Source organism: Pipra filicauda, unplaced genomic scaffold, assembly GCF_003945595.2.
Source record: "Pipra filicauda isolate LSUMZ 115617 unplaced genomic scaffold, ASM394559v2 scaffold508_size1329835_pilon, whole genome shotgun sequence".
NCBI lineage: Eukaryota > Metazoa > Chordata > Aves > Passeriformes > Pipridae > Pipra > Pipra filicauda.
The window spans coordinates 943,292-956,448 of NW_024104652.1; the positions used below are offsets into that span (position 1 = coordinate 943,292).

Here is a 13,157-nt window from a genome sequence, read left to right on the forward strand (position 1 = left end):
TCCCCCAACCCTCACAAAGAAGCTTTTTCTGAGAGAGAGAGAACTTGAAATCTGCTTTTGGAGCAGCTCCCTGTCACCACCTCCTGCCTCCACGGGGCAGGGGGACCCTCACAGCTGCCCCTCCAGGGACAGATGGTGAGCAAGAGGAGGAGACAGGCTAAGTGGGATTTGCTCAGGGCTTCTCCCCCTCCTTTCCCCCCAGGATCCACCTCAGTTTCTCACCTGCATGGAGAGGTGCCGTTTCAGCTGTCGGTACGGAGTAGACGCCGAGGGTGTCAGTGACTTCCCATTTTTAATCAGGCCATAAAAGAAATCCTCTACACTCATGGTCCCATCTTGCTCCAGGTTGTGGAGCACCTCTTCGAGCACCTGCAAGGAGACAGAAATCACATCTATCACCAAACCACCACAGTGACAACCTGGCACAGAGGAAACATCCTATTCCCAAGGCTCTAAAAAGAGCAAAGCAGGAGTTCTCAGGTACCACATCAGCCTAATGCTGGTACAGCAACCTCCACATGGAAAACTGCAGACACAGACACCACGAAAAAAGCTCGATGACCATCTTGGAGCCTCTATTTAATGAGGCAGCATGAAAAAAAGCCTCATTTCATTCTGCTCCCTAGACAGGGTGACCTCAGGAATTCAGCACAACGCACTGAGAGATGCCAAACCCTCAGCAGCTTGAAGTGACCAGGCAAAAAAAACCACAGTAAGACACTGCAAGGTTATAATAAATTTGTTTTATGCTTCAGGGCGTGCTGCTTTCTGAAGAGCAGGATCAGAGATGTTCAGATTAGTTCCTCACTATTTCTTTGCCCACAGTTTATCTTTTCCATTTTCTGCCTTAATACCTTGAAAACATTTCATTGCAGATACTGCAAAGGAATACCTGCCCAGACTCATGTTTTATGGAAGGAATTATTACAAGTCATGTTGTTTTAAGATGCAAAAAGTCCGACTTTTCTAATAAAACGAAATCCTAAGTTGACAAGAGACTTTCTTTGCTGAAGAATTCATTTTCTCGTGGACTCTTGCAGCAGGACAGAAACAGCCCAGAGGCCTCCACAAAGTCAAAAGCAACCACCTATGAATATTTAACCCATATTTACTGTCTAGCTAGAAGATTCCTGGGATTAAGGAGACATGCTTGGAATCCAGGAAATGTTTTTAAATTCCAGTTTCCTCTGCAATTGCATGAGAAGACACGCACGCGACGGTGTAAGGCTGGCAGCTGCCGCCTCCCAGAGCAGCCACCCACATCTGATGGTATGACACCAAAAATATTGCTGGAAAAATCAGGGGCTACAGCTGGAAACTCCTTTCTAAGTAGCAACCTGTTCACCAGGACAGATCTGGGGGAGCCACACTAAATCCCAGGCCACAGGCAGTGCTGTGAAGGTCTGTACGTGGTCACTCACCTCCCCAGCCACCGTGTGCAACCCGTACTGCTCACAGATGGAAACCAGCTTCTTCCTGTTCAGGTGGCCATCCCTGGTGATCCCCAGGTGCTCACAGACCTCCTGCAGCTTCTCCTCTATCCAGTCTGGGCTGGGGGAGGTGCCAGGGGAGGCGTTCAGGTCGTCCGGGTTCCAGAAGCGCAGCTGTCCTGGAAATGGGAAATTGCTCTGCTTTTTGGGGCGGCCACCAGAAGACCTGGGGGGTCTGCACATCACAGGGGACCTGCTGCTGTGGTGGGCAGAGCTCCTTCCTGGTTCATCTGATCCCATGGGATCATTTGCCTGAGCTCATCCTGCTCAGAGCACACCTGGCATTCTGGGGTATGGATATTGATCCCAGCAGCATCTGAGTCCACCAGAAGGTTCTGCTCAGCATTCAGCTCACATCTGCCACCACAGGGGAGGGAGCCTCATGTCCGTAGAATCATGGAATTGTTGAGGTTGGAAAAGATCTCTCAGATCACCAAGTTCAACTGTTCCCCCAGCACTGCCAAGGCCACCACTAACCCATGTCCCCGAGTGCCACGTCCACACATTTTAATTCCCCCCAGGGATGGGGACTCCACCACTGCCCTGGGCAGCTGTGCCAGTGTCTGACCAGGTTCAGGGTGACCTAGAGCCAGGATGGTGGCCAGGAGGATCTTTGGGAATGTGGCTGAGTCCAATGGCCAATGTGGGCTGCCAGCCAGGGGAAGGGCAGCTCTCTATCCAGGCAAAGATGGAGAAGGGACCCCTCCTCCCCTGGGCAGATAGGGGATCAAGGTTGTTGCAAGGCCATCTCCTGGGGCTGGAAAAGCAGCTTTAGGAATAAAAAACATGGCCTCTTTGGATAGGGTAGGAGTTCGAGAGCAGCTGAAATGCAGAAGAGGTGTCGAAGCAATTAAAAGGAAGAAAGTTTTTACAATGAGGATAGTAAAACACTGGCACAGAGAGGTGGTAGCTCTTCCCTGGAAGTTGTTCAAGGCCAGGCTGGACGGGGATTGGAGCAACCTGGTCTAGTGGAAGGTGTCCCTGACCACAGCAGGGAGTGGAACTGGACATCTTTAAGATCCCTTCCAAACCAAACTATACGATTTCATGACTCTATGACAACCAGGGAACCTTTAACAACTGGTTCCTGCTGACATCTAGTGCCCACCGAGCTCCATTACAGCCAGCACCCCCCAGGGCAGGAGTGGGGACAGGACAGGGGTGCTGAGCTCAGGGACACCGGGACGAAGGCGGCAGAGAGGCGAAGGCACAGGTCGTGCCCTCTGAGGGCCCCTGCTTTAGCTTTCATCCCCAGGTGCACCTCCCTGAGCTCTGCACCAGCCAGGCTGGGATGCTCCATGCACCCAGCTGGCCTGAGACCCTCTCCATGTGCTCCCCTGATTCATCTTCAAAGTTGTCAGGAGAACAAGCCACATCCAAGTGCTGCTCTTTGCTCTTACCCTCGGCCTCGTACTCCTCGCTGTCTCGCGTCTTCCAGCGCTGGGGAGAAAACAAAAGGTTCCTGAGTTATTACTATTGCAAGACATCACCCCTAGGAAAAGAGACTCTGAGATCAGCACTGAAGGAGCTGCAGGGCTCAGGCAACGCCGCCAGGCTTTCATCTCCCAGCTCCCTGCGGGCTGGGCTGGCGATCCACAGGCTCTTTGATCCTGCCTTGTTCTCCGGTGGGGAGAAACTACTACGGCTGCAGCAAGAGACACCCAAAGCCCCGCAAAATGACCCAGGAGAGGTGACAGATCAGAGCCTGGCAGGGTGATGGGAGAGAGGGAGGGGTTCGCCCTCCAAGAAAATCATGCTGCTCGTCTTAGAGGTGTTGATAGTCGAGGTGATGGGATGCAGGAAAGATCATAGAGCTTGTAGCTGGGTTATCCTCTCCTTCCAGCACTCTGTTTTTCCCTATTTTGGCCCACATTTAGCCAAGCCCACTCCAAAACTCCTCCACTAACTGCAGCTCTAGGTCAGGAGACAGACCCGTGCTGTCAACAAGCTTGAAGAAAAAAAAACAAAAAACAAAACAACAAACCACTCTTTGGTGGTCTTAAGCCCTCTGGAAACACCCTCATTCCCTCTGGAAACACCCCATCAGCTCAGGCAGCACCGGGAGCAGGGCAGAAGTACAGGATTTAAGATGATTCCCTCATGTACTACACGTTGTCTCATCCCTACCACCCTTGTACCAGCCAAGGGTATTTACTCCCACGCCACACGAGCTCCTGGTTTAGCAGCGGCCTCGGCAGATGTTGCTTCTCCACCGCTACAACAAGTGGATACTTCTGCCTGCACGTGACTGATGGATTTGGAGGCAAAGTCACCCAGGACATAAAGAGGCTCTAAATCATCACAGAAAAAGTTCAATACGTCTCATTCAGATTACAGCTAAAAGCCATTAATCTACAACGTTACCATGGAAACTGGATTAGGTCACTGGACTTTTTTTAGCTCTGCTGCTTGTTCCCGTTTCAGCTGCCGGACCAGGCAAGGGCCGTTCGCTGCCACAGCATCACAATGTCCCACCAGAGACAAAAAGCAGGAGCTGAGGCAGCAGGTACCATCAAATCCCACCCCTGGAAGTGTTCCAGGCCAGGTTGGATGGGGTTTGGAGCAACCTGGGATAGTGGAAGGTGTCCCCGCCCATGGCAGGGGGGTAGAAATGGATGATCTTTAAGGTCCCTTCCAACCCAAGCCATTCCAAGATTTTATGTAATTACCATCTGCAAAGACAGAAAACAGCCTAAAACCTGCACGAGCTGACACCATCCCAGCCCTTGAGTGCCTGTACCTGTGCAACAGTCAACACTGTGTGGAGAGAGGGTCTCTGAGTGCCACCCTGCAGCAACTCACCCTTGTGGTGGGGGGGAAATGAGGGGAATCTGGTAGTGATGCTCAGAAGGCAGATCTGCTGTGTCCAAGTCTTTCTGCACAAGCAACATATTTATATATATATATATATATATTTCATAGCACCAGACCCTTTGACTTCAAGGACGCCTCAAAACCAAGAACCCCAAACCAGAGAAGCTGTGGCACTCCCACCCCGGAAGCATTTATGGACATAAACCTCGCTGTGTTGCAGCCTCCTGTTGTTGGTTGGTGTTTATGGGGTTGTTGTGTGTTGTGGGTTCGTAGAATCCCAGAATGGTTTGGGTTGGAAGGGATCTTAAAGATCATCTCGTTCCCAACCCCGTGATGTGGGTGGGGACACCTTCCACCTAGCCCAGGTTGCTCCAAGCCCCTTCCAACCCAAACCATTCTGGGATTCTACGAACCCACAACACACAACAACCCCATAAACACCAACAACCTGACGAGGTTGCAACACAGGGGGAGGGGGCAACCCCCCCCCGACAGCGACCCCGGGGCACTCGTGTGACCTCCCTGCCCGTGCCAGGGAGGGCTCGGGGGTCCCTTTGTGTGACAGGGGCTCGGGGTCGGCCACCGCCGGCGGGAGCACAAAGAGGGGCCGGGCCGGGTTTGGGGGGGACAGAACATCCCGATGTCAGGCCCGGCATTGTTCCCCCGGCCCCAGCAGTGCTACAGCTGGCCACGGGTCACACCCAGCAGCCGCCGGGATCCCAGGAATGCGTTATTATTTGGGAGGCGCGTGCTCGGCCGGGCCGAGGAGCAGATGGCCACGGCTTTCAATGCATCTGCAGCCTGTGCCGTTTGCTCGCCGTAGCCTCTCCCCAGAATAAGGTAGCAGCCACCTCTTCTCCCCCCCTGCCATCTGCTCCAGCCAGACAGACCTTTGTTCTCCCCCAGAATATATTGCTAATTAAAATGATGATCAGGAGCGCACGCCGAGCCCGCTCTGCTTCGCGCGGCGCAAGGTGAGCCAGAGCCCCAGCGTTGGCAAATCCCGTTCTTCCCAGATCCAGAGATCAGCTCCCTGGGCTGAGCAGCCGGAGCAGAGATCCCAAAAAGCTGTCAAATCTCCACACCCCACTTTGCCAGGCGCCTCCAGCTCCAAAGCACCAGAGGCACATCAATAATGCACTTTTGCGGGAAGCAGGCGCTATCCTGAGGTGTTATCCACAAACCCTGGCTGTACAGGACAATCCCACTTTGGGAGCCTCACATCAAGGACCAAAAGGCAAGGAGTTTCAACCTGAGCCTCCCAGAAGGTTTTGCTCCAAGGCCACGCCATACTAGAAGCAACTCTTGCAGAAGCAAACACACAAAATGGGAGAGAGTGGCTCCGGGAGGCACGGAAAGGACAGAGCTGGGATGGGACAGCAGTTTCTACAACCTGAAGGCCAGGTTGGACAGGGTTTGGAGCAACCTGATCCAGTGGAAGGTGTCCCTGCCCACAGCAGGAGGTGGAATAAGATGGACTTTAAGGTCCCTTCCATTTTGGGATTCTATGAACCTGCAAGTAGGAGGGACCTTTCCCAGAGCAGAGCCAACAGCTGGGGAAGGGGAGGTGACAGATGCTCTACGGTGAGGTTTGGGAGTCAGCACAGCCAGCATCCATGGGGACAAGCTCCTGCAGGTCAGAGGGACCCTCAGGATCCCACCACCACGCCCCACTCACAGCGGGACCAACACCAAACCCAGACCCAGCTGCTCATTACTTTATCCAACAGCACCTGAAAAACCACCGGGGGTGGAGGTCACAGAGCCTCCCTGGGCAGCTGATCCCACGCACAGACCAGCCCTCCAGCCTCTCCCCTCGTGTTTACAGCCACCCTCCAGCCTCTCCCCTCGTGTTTACAGCCACGAGGAGGGGAGGGAGGGAGGGAAGGAAGGAAGGAATCCTCTCAGACAGAGCCTGAGCCCTTTTAATTGGCACCGCTTGAGAGCAAGCGCCAATTAAGCCACCCTGTCCCAGTTCTCAGGCCACAAACAGCCCGGGCCGGAGCCAGGCTTGCGGAACGCCGGCGATGTTTGTACACACAACAGCAGAAAACTGGGAAAAGGCTGGTGGCTGTGCCAAGTCCCAGAGAGTCAACGCACCAGGAGTCTCCAACACTTCCCTAGGACCCCTCAACACCTCCCAGCAACTCGTTTCCGTGCATACCAAGAGGATCTGCCTTAGAAGTGAGATAGCAATGCTGATAGAGTCGGGATTTTACAAGTTTAGCCAGTTTTTTGCTTAATTTGCAAAAGAATTAACCATGCCATCACCCCAAAAGGTGCAACAAGCGTTCCCAGCAGGAGACTGATCCACCCCCTGGTTACAGTACCAGCTGGGTTAATTAACTGACCTTGTTAATAAACTACCCTTTTACACCTCTGTGACAGCTGAAACCGAGGAGTAAGATTAGAGTAGTCTCTTCCATCAAGGGCATAGCTTCCCTAGGGGGTGTGGGCGGATTAACACCGATTCCAAGGTCAGGGCAGCCCATGTGGGCAGCACCAGGAGATGGATGAGCATCCCTGCAGGCGGTGAGCAAAGGTCACCAAGAGCAGGAAAAAGAAGCTGGGTCTGATGGAAAAGCTTTTCTTTGAGGTATTTTTTTTTTCTTTTAAATTTTAAGCTCAGCTGCATGGGAACAACACTGAAAACCTGGAAATTTCTCCCTTGCTTTCCCATGCAGGGTTGGTGGCTGCAGAGCACCCCCCATCTCACGAGTCAAGCCAAGAGATAGAGGAGGGGAGAACGCAGCAGTGCTTCTTCCCACTGGAAAACTCCCACCCTGTGCTCCTGAATCAACAATACTTGGCAACCCAGGGCAGGCTGGAAGCAGCCCAGCTCCAGGGAAATGCCGCTGTGGCCGTACTCTAACACACACCAATCCCAACCACTCGGCTCCTCCGGCTTTTCTGTCGGGGGAAGCAAGAGGTTTCGGGATTGAAAGCATTGGTACAAAGAAAGCCACAAATTTCAGTCACAAAACCAGGAATAACAAAAAAAAAAAATAAATCTGGATTTTTGAGCAAGTCTAAGTCCTGAGAGCTCCTGGCTGCGGAGCTCTGCCACCCACCACCCCCTTCTTCCCCCCATTCCCTCTGCCAGAGACCTCCAGAGCCACGGGTGGATTTTGGCAGCTGAGCTAATGGATGTGGACGTGCTCCGTGTGCTCCCAGCCCACACTTCGTTAGCCACGGAGGCAGCGGGACAGCCCTTCCCTAATTGCTGGCCCGCTCGGGAGCCAGGAGAGCGGCGAGGACAGCGGTGCCGGCACACGGAGCACGTCACCACCAGTACCCAGAGCACATCACCCCTGGCTCCCTCCCGACTTCCCACGGCAGCCACGCGGATGGGAATCTGGGCCTGGAGCAAGGGAGGTGCTGCCTGGCATGGCTGATCGATGGCTTTGCTGGGAAGGCTCCAAGGACACCCGAACCCCCTTTGGATGTGGGGAGCAGCGATGCCTGGGGGTGACAAGCCCACCCCCAACGCTCATCCCGCTTCCCTGCTCACCTGCTCACTGGAGGGGATGTGTGTGGGATGTGCCTCCTCGCTCAGAGGCTCGATGACCGTCACCTCGGCAAAGTCCTCCACGGACTCCTGGAACTCCGGCAGGGAACGCCGGCCGTAACGTTTGCCACCTTTGATGTACTTGGGCTGTGCTTCCGGGGAGGAATCTGCGAAATTCAAGCACACCACACATGGATAACATGATTTTTTTTCCTCAGATCAAGCTCCCAGGGCTGGTTTGGTCGGAATTGCCACCACCATTCCCACCGGGCAAGCACCAACGGCTGCACATTCCCAGGACCACTGCCCTCAGCGTGGTGTTGGGCCTGATGGGTTTGGAATGGTTCTGCTCCCTCCTAAAAAAAAAAAAAGCTGTCTCTAAGTGGAATCTTCCTCACCCTTCCCCAATTCCCAGATCAAGTTAACAGGATGGGGAAACACTCCCTCAACCTTGCCAAGAGCCTCGGACGGAAAGTCCATTAGGCCTCTCCCCCTTGCACTAATCTCCATTAGCAGCGCCAGGCAGGTTTAATTAGGGACAGCGTTGCACTTAGGCAGCTCAAGTCTCCAGATCCCTCAGACACCTGGGCGGCCGCCGCCGCTTTCCGCGGATTTAAATTTCAGCTCCATTAAAAGTGTAAGGACAACCCAGCGAGTGGAAAAAAAAAAACAATTGGGCAAGTTTGGAGGCGAACGTCTCTCTCGGGGGCAGCCGATCCCAGAGACAGTGGGGCAGGTCCCAGCCTGTGCCGAGCAGCCAGTGCCAACTGCGGGACCTAAATAACCCCTTGGAGCCCTCGTCTAATTACAGGGGCTCCAACATTCCCCGGCTCCAGCTTCCCGCAGCAAGCTCCTGCCCTTCGGGGACCGAATTATCCGGGAGCGCTCGCAGACAAGGATCAAAACAAAAAAAAAATAAATAAGCACGTTTTTGGGCTATTTTCAGTGAGAAATCACCCGACGTCTGGAGCAGGGGGCAAATTAAACAGAGGACCAAATTAGCCAGGGATTCAATTAGGGGAAGGCTCTGTGCCACGCTTTGTTTCACTGTTTGCTAACCTGACTGTCGAAACCCCCCCAGGACTCCATCATCTTTTATTTTCCGCCACTTGCGGTGGCAAGAGCAGCAGCTTTTGAAAATTTTATTTGCAGAGGGCTCTGATATAAAATAAATGCAAGACTGCAATACTAATAAGGCTCAGGGAAGCGGGTCCATCACTGACAAAGGATACACGGGGAAGCAGCGGGTCTCTAAAACCCCCCTACCCCAAATGCCTCCTCGGATAATATTCCTTTAGATATGGAAGAAAAGGCTTCAAGCTTGTTAGAGAGGAAAAAAAAAAAAATATTCCACAACTTAGCTATGCAATGAATTATAAAATACACAGGACGAGGAGCGCTTTGATTCCTGAAGCCTTGCACTCCATCCAGCCGTGGTGCAGCTCTAGGGAACAAACCCAGCGCCCGTGTTTGAACAAGGCCATCTTAACAAGATTTGCTGCAGCTGGGACTCAGCACATGAAAGTTGGGAGATGGAGGGAGCCGATAGAAAAATCTCGAGGAGACAGGCTGATTGAGTAAGAGCCCCAGAACAAAAGCAAACCTTATCACTCCTATTAAAGCCTGCCCGGTGGTGAACAATCTCCATCCAGCAGCTCTCTCTGAAATGCTAATATTTGTGGCGACTCATTCACCCTGTTATTTTCTCCCTCCCTCACAAGAGGGCTGGGGGCTTTGTTTTTCTTCAGGAATCATTTTTTATTCCTAAGACAGGGATGCACCTCCATGCCCGTCTGTCTTTGGAAGGATGGAGGGGGGGGGACACAAGGGAGGGGAAGAAGCTGTAATTTAGCAACAGTGAAGCTAAAGCTAAATTTCCTTCTGGGTTTCCCAAAGAATCCTGTTTCCAACCCTGCCACACTGACTGTGTTTAACCACTGCTGCAGCTGGAAGTCCAGCTGCATATGGTCTACTGGAAGGTGTCCCTGTCCATGGAAGGGGTTGGAACAAGATGGACTTCAAGGTCCCTTCCACAACCCAAGCCATTCCATGATTCTGTGAAACACAAGTGCCTTCACACTGAGCTCCCTGCAAGCACAGGAATGGGAACAATGGGAGCGTCTCCCCACTTCTGTGTTTTAAGCATTTGGAAGCTGGCAGCTGATTTCTCTCTCCTGTTTGCTCTGAGCACCCCGGGTGAGCTTGTTTTCCCTTTGTAATTAAAAAACTGTGAAGCCTGAGAACATCCCCAGGAGGGAAAGGTGACCCTTCACAGCTTGAGAGCAGAACATTTGTTCCTGCTTCGCTCTGACTTTCAAAACTGGCTGTGCCTGAGGAGATCCCAGCTCAGGCATCCTGAAATCCCATAGCTCAGGCTCCCTGAAATCCTGTTTCCAGAGTCAGGGTGTTTTTGTTAGCACTGAGCTGCAGCTCTTCCCCTACCCTGTGCCACACTGGCATAAGGGATCACATCCTGCAGCCCCATCCCTGGAAGCACGAATCCATCCCCTTTCCAGAAAGCCTCATGCACCATCATCTCTCAACCACGGATACCTTTCACACCTGCAGCATCCTCTAAGCCTCTCCATCTCCTGCCTTGCCAACCCAAACCCCCATCACAGCAGTCACGCCCTTGATGCTCCCACTATTCCCAATATTTAGGGAATGCCGAGTGTGCACACCAGCAAAAAGTAGCCACCCGTGCTCCCTGAATGCAGGAAGTTCAGTGATGAGCTGAACAATTTCTCATTCCCAGCCAAAACTGATGAGGAAGGATTACAGAATCATTAAAGTCAGTGAAGATGTCCAAGATCATCAAGTCCAGCCTTGGATGGGAAGAGCTGCTCAACCCACACCTGCTTTCAAAGGCAAAGGAGGAACAGGAGGGAGATGTCAAAAATCAAGGCTTTCAGTGAGGCAGGTGCCCTGTGTGCTATTTATTCCCAAAAATATAAAATATCTCCCTGTATTGAACAGAGGGGAAGGTGCTTGTGTCCAGGTACCCACTTCTCCCACCAGCAGTAAGGCAAAATGCTGCAGCTCACAGACTCCCATTACTGTGTTGCTGACAAGGCACCAAGAAAGGGGGGAAAAAAAAGAGAAAAGTGAAATAGGTCGAGCCCTCCCTGCCTCCCACAGCCCCCAGCAACACTCAGGCTTAGCAAAACACACACTCTAGAGCCAGTGCCTAATTAAACACTGAGGTCTGATCTGCCCCCCTGAACTGCCCCCGGGCTGGGGACAAGAGTGGGAAGCTGAGAGAACAAGCCTCTCACCTTCCTGCCTGTTGCCCAGAGGGTTTGTGGCCCCCAAAGTGCCCCCTGAAAAAAAAACCAACAACAAACAACCCACTTAAAGTCTACATTTCACAAGACCTCCCTGATTTAAGCACCGCAGACAGAAACCATCGATTCCCTTTCTCACTCTCCCTCCCACCCCCCGTCCATCTCAGCAGTGAATCGTCTCCATGGCTGGAGATTTACACTTGATTTTCTGCCTTTCTGCGCCAGATAAGTCATTTCAAAATCCTGCTCTGCCCTCAGATGCTTGGGGAGGATGGAGGACGGGGGGGGGGGGTGTCTCCCCTTTCCTGGGCCCAGCATCAAAGCCCTGGAGCGCAGACAAAAGGGGGTTTAGAGCAGGAAGACCCTCGTCCCGCAATCCCGGCGTTCAGAGGTGAAATTAATTTCTTTGCTGCTTAAGATTTGGAAGGCAGGGATGCTCCAACTGCTGGGCAAAGCACACGGCAGCTGGGATCTGCTAAATCCTAATCCCCTGAGGCACCAGGTACGTCTGAACTCCTCCAAGTCCCTGTTCCATAATTCAGGCTCAGCCAGTGGAGGTGGAGAGGAGCCATGGCTGGGTCACCACGACCCCAAAATCAATGCGTTTCCACCCAAAGATTTTGTCTGTGCATAAACCACCCCCCCTGCCTGGACAGCGGCACTGGTCTTATCCCTGTGTTGCAGCCACCTGAACAACCACCCCCACCAGCTCCTTTTTGGGAGGGCACTTCTGATGTCTCCACTGGGAAGGAAAAAAACCCGACGACCCCTCGTGACCGCGGGGCCGATGGCGTCAAACTGCTCTTTAATTTCTCCTGGGTGTTCCCGTAATCCTGCACTCCACCCCCGGTAATCCCTCCCCATCTGAGCTTCCACGCACTTTTTATTTGCTATAATGGGGAGGAGGAAAAAAAAAAAAACCAACAAAAACCTGATTTTTTTTTTCTTTCCCCTAATCGCCCACAGAACTGATTTTTTTTTTTTCTTTTTCTTCCTTTCCCCCACCTTTAAATCTATTTTGCTGTCCCAACAATGACCAATGGACAAAGAGCAGTGGTGGTGGCAGCAGCAGCCAGCCTAATCCCACGAGTCTCAGGGGCTAAAATAATCACTATTTTAAACCATATCCAAGCCTTTTTCTGCTTTTACTGGAATCTCCCCACCCCTCTTCCCAGCAGAGCCGGGGTTTGCCCAGCCAGCTGATGCTCTGGTTCACAGCTGGGTCTGTGTCCCCACACCATCATTCTCAAGGGGACAGAGCTGATGACAGCAGCACTGGGAACTCTGCCTGCCTTGGTTTCCAGGGCTTCTTCCCAGGCAAAGTGCCCACAGCATGCCAGGACCAACCTCCCTGTCAGTCTTCCCTTTGCAAAGGGAATTTTGCCTCTTTGCCAAGAAAAAAAAAAATCATATAAATATATCAGCTGCTCTCTGCAAGCCTGAGTGCTTCTCCCACCTGCTGCTTCCTCCCAAAATGAGGAAACCCCATCGGCTGCTTCTGCAGGAACCACGGCAGTTTTGGTTCCTTGTCCCCAACCCAGGGATCCTGATGTGACCCCAGGGCTGCCCTGTCGTAGATCTCAGACTGGTTTGGGTTGGAAGAGACCTTAGAGACCATCTCATCTCAGCCCCTGCCATGGGCAGGGACACCTTCCACTAGCCCAGGTTGCTCCAACCTGGCCTTGGACACTTCCAGGGATCCAGGGGCAGCCACAGCTTCTCTGGGCAACCTGTGCCAGGGCCTCACCACCCTCAGTCAACAATTCCTTTACAATATCCCATCTAAACCTACTCTCTGTCAGTTTGAAGCCATTCCCCCTTGTCCTGTCACTCCAGGCCCTTGTCAACAGTCTCTCTCCATCTTTCCTGTCAGGTCCCTTCAGGTCCTGGAAGGCCACAGTCAGGTCAGCCCAGAGCCTTCTCTTCTCCAGGCTGAGCAATCCCAATTCTCTCAGCCTTTCTTTATGGGAGAGCTGTTCCATCCCTCTAATCATCTTGGTGGCCTCCTCTGGACTCGCTCCAACAGCTCCACGTCCTTCCTGTCACCCCCAAGCTCCTCGT

General features: G+C 52.8%; 1 protein-coding gene across 2 annotated transcripts in view; it reads right to left on the bottom strand.

Moving 5' to 3' along the window:
• Positions 1–13,157, bottom strand: part of NIN (ninein) — a 60,978-nt gene that overhangs the window by 35,143 nt on the left and 12,678 nt on the right. For both annotated transcript variants that reach the window (XM_027744423.2, XM_027744430.2), the window contains exons 4-7: positions 7,816–7,979; positions 2,891–2,930; positions 1,422–1,609; positions 223–369 (exon numbers count right to left, since the gene is read on the bottom strand). In XM_027744423.2, coding sequence (XP_027600224.2) covers positions 223–369; positions 1,422–1,609; positions 2,891–2,930; positions 7,816–7,979 — 539 coding nt within the window. The remainder of the gene's footprint in view (positions 1–222; positions 370–1,421; positions 1,610–2,890; positions 2,931–7,815; positions 7,980–13,157) is intronic.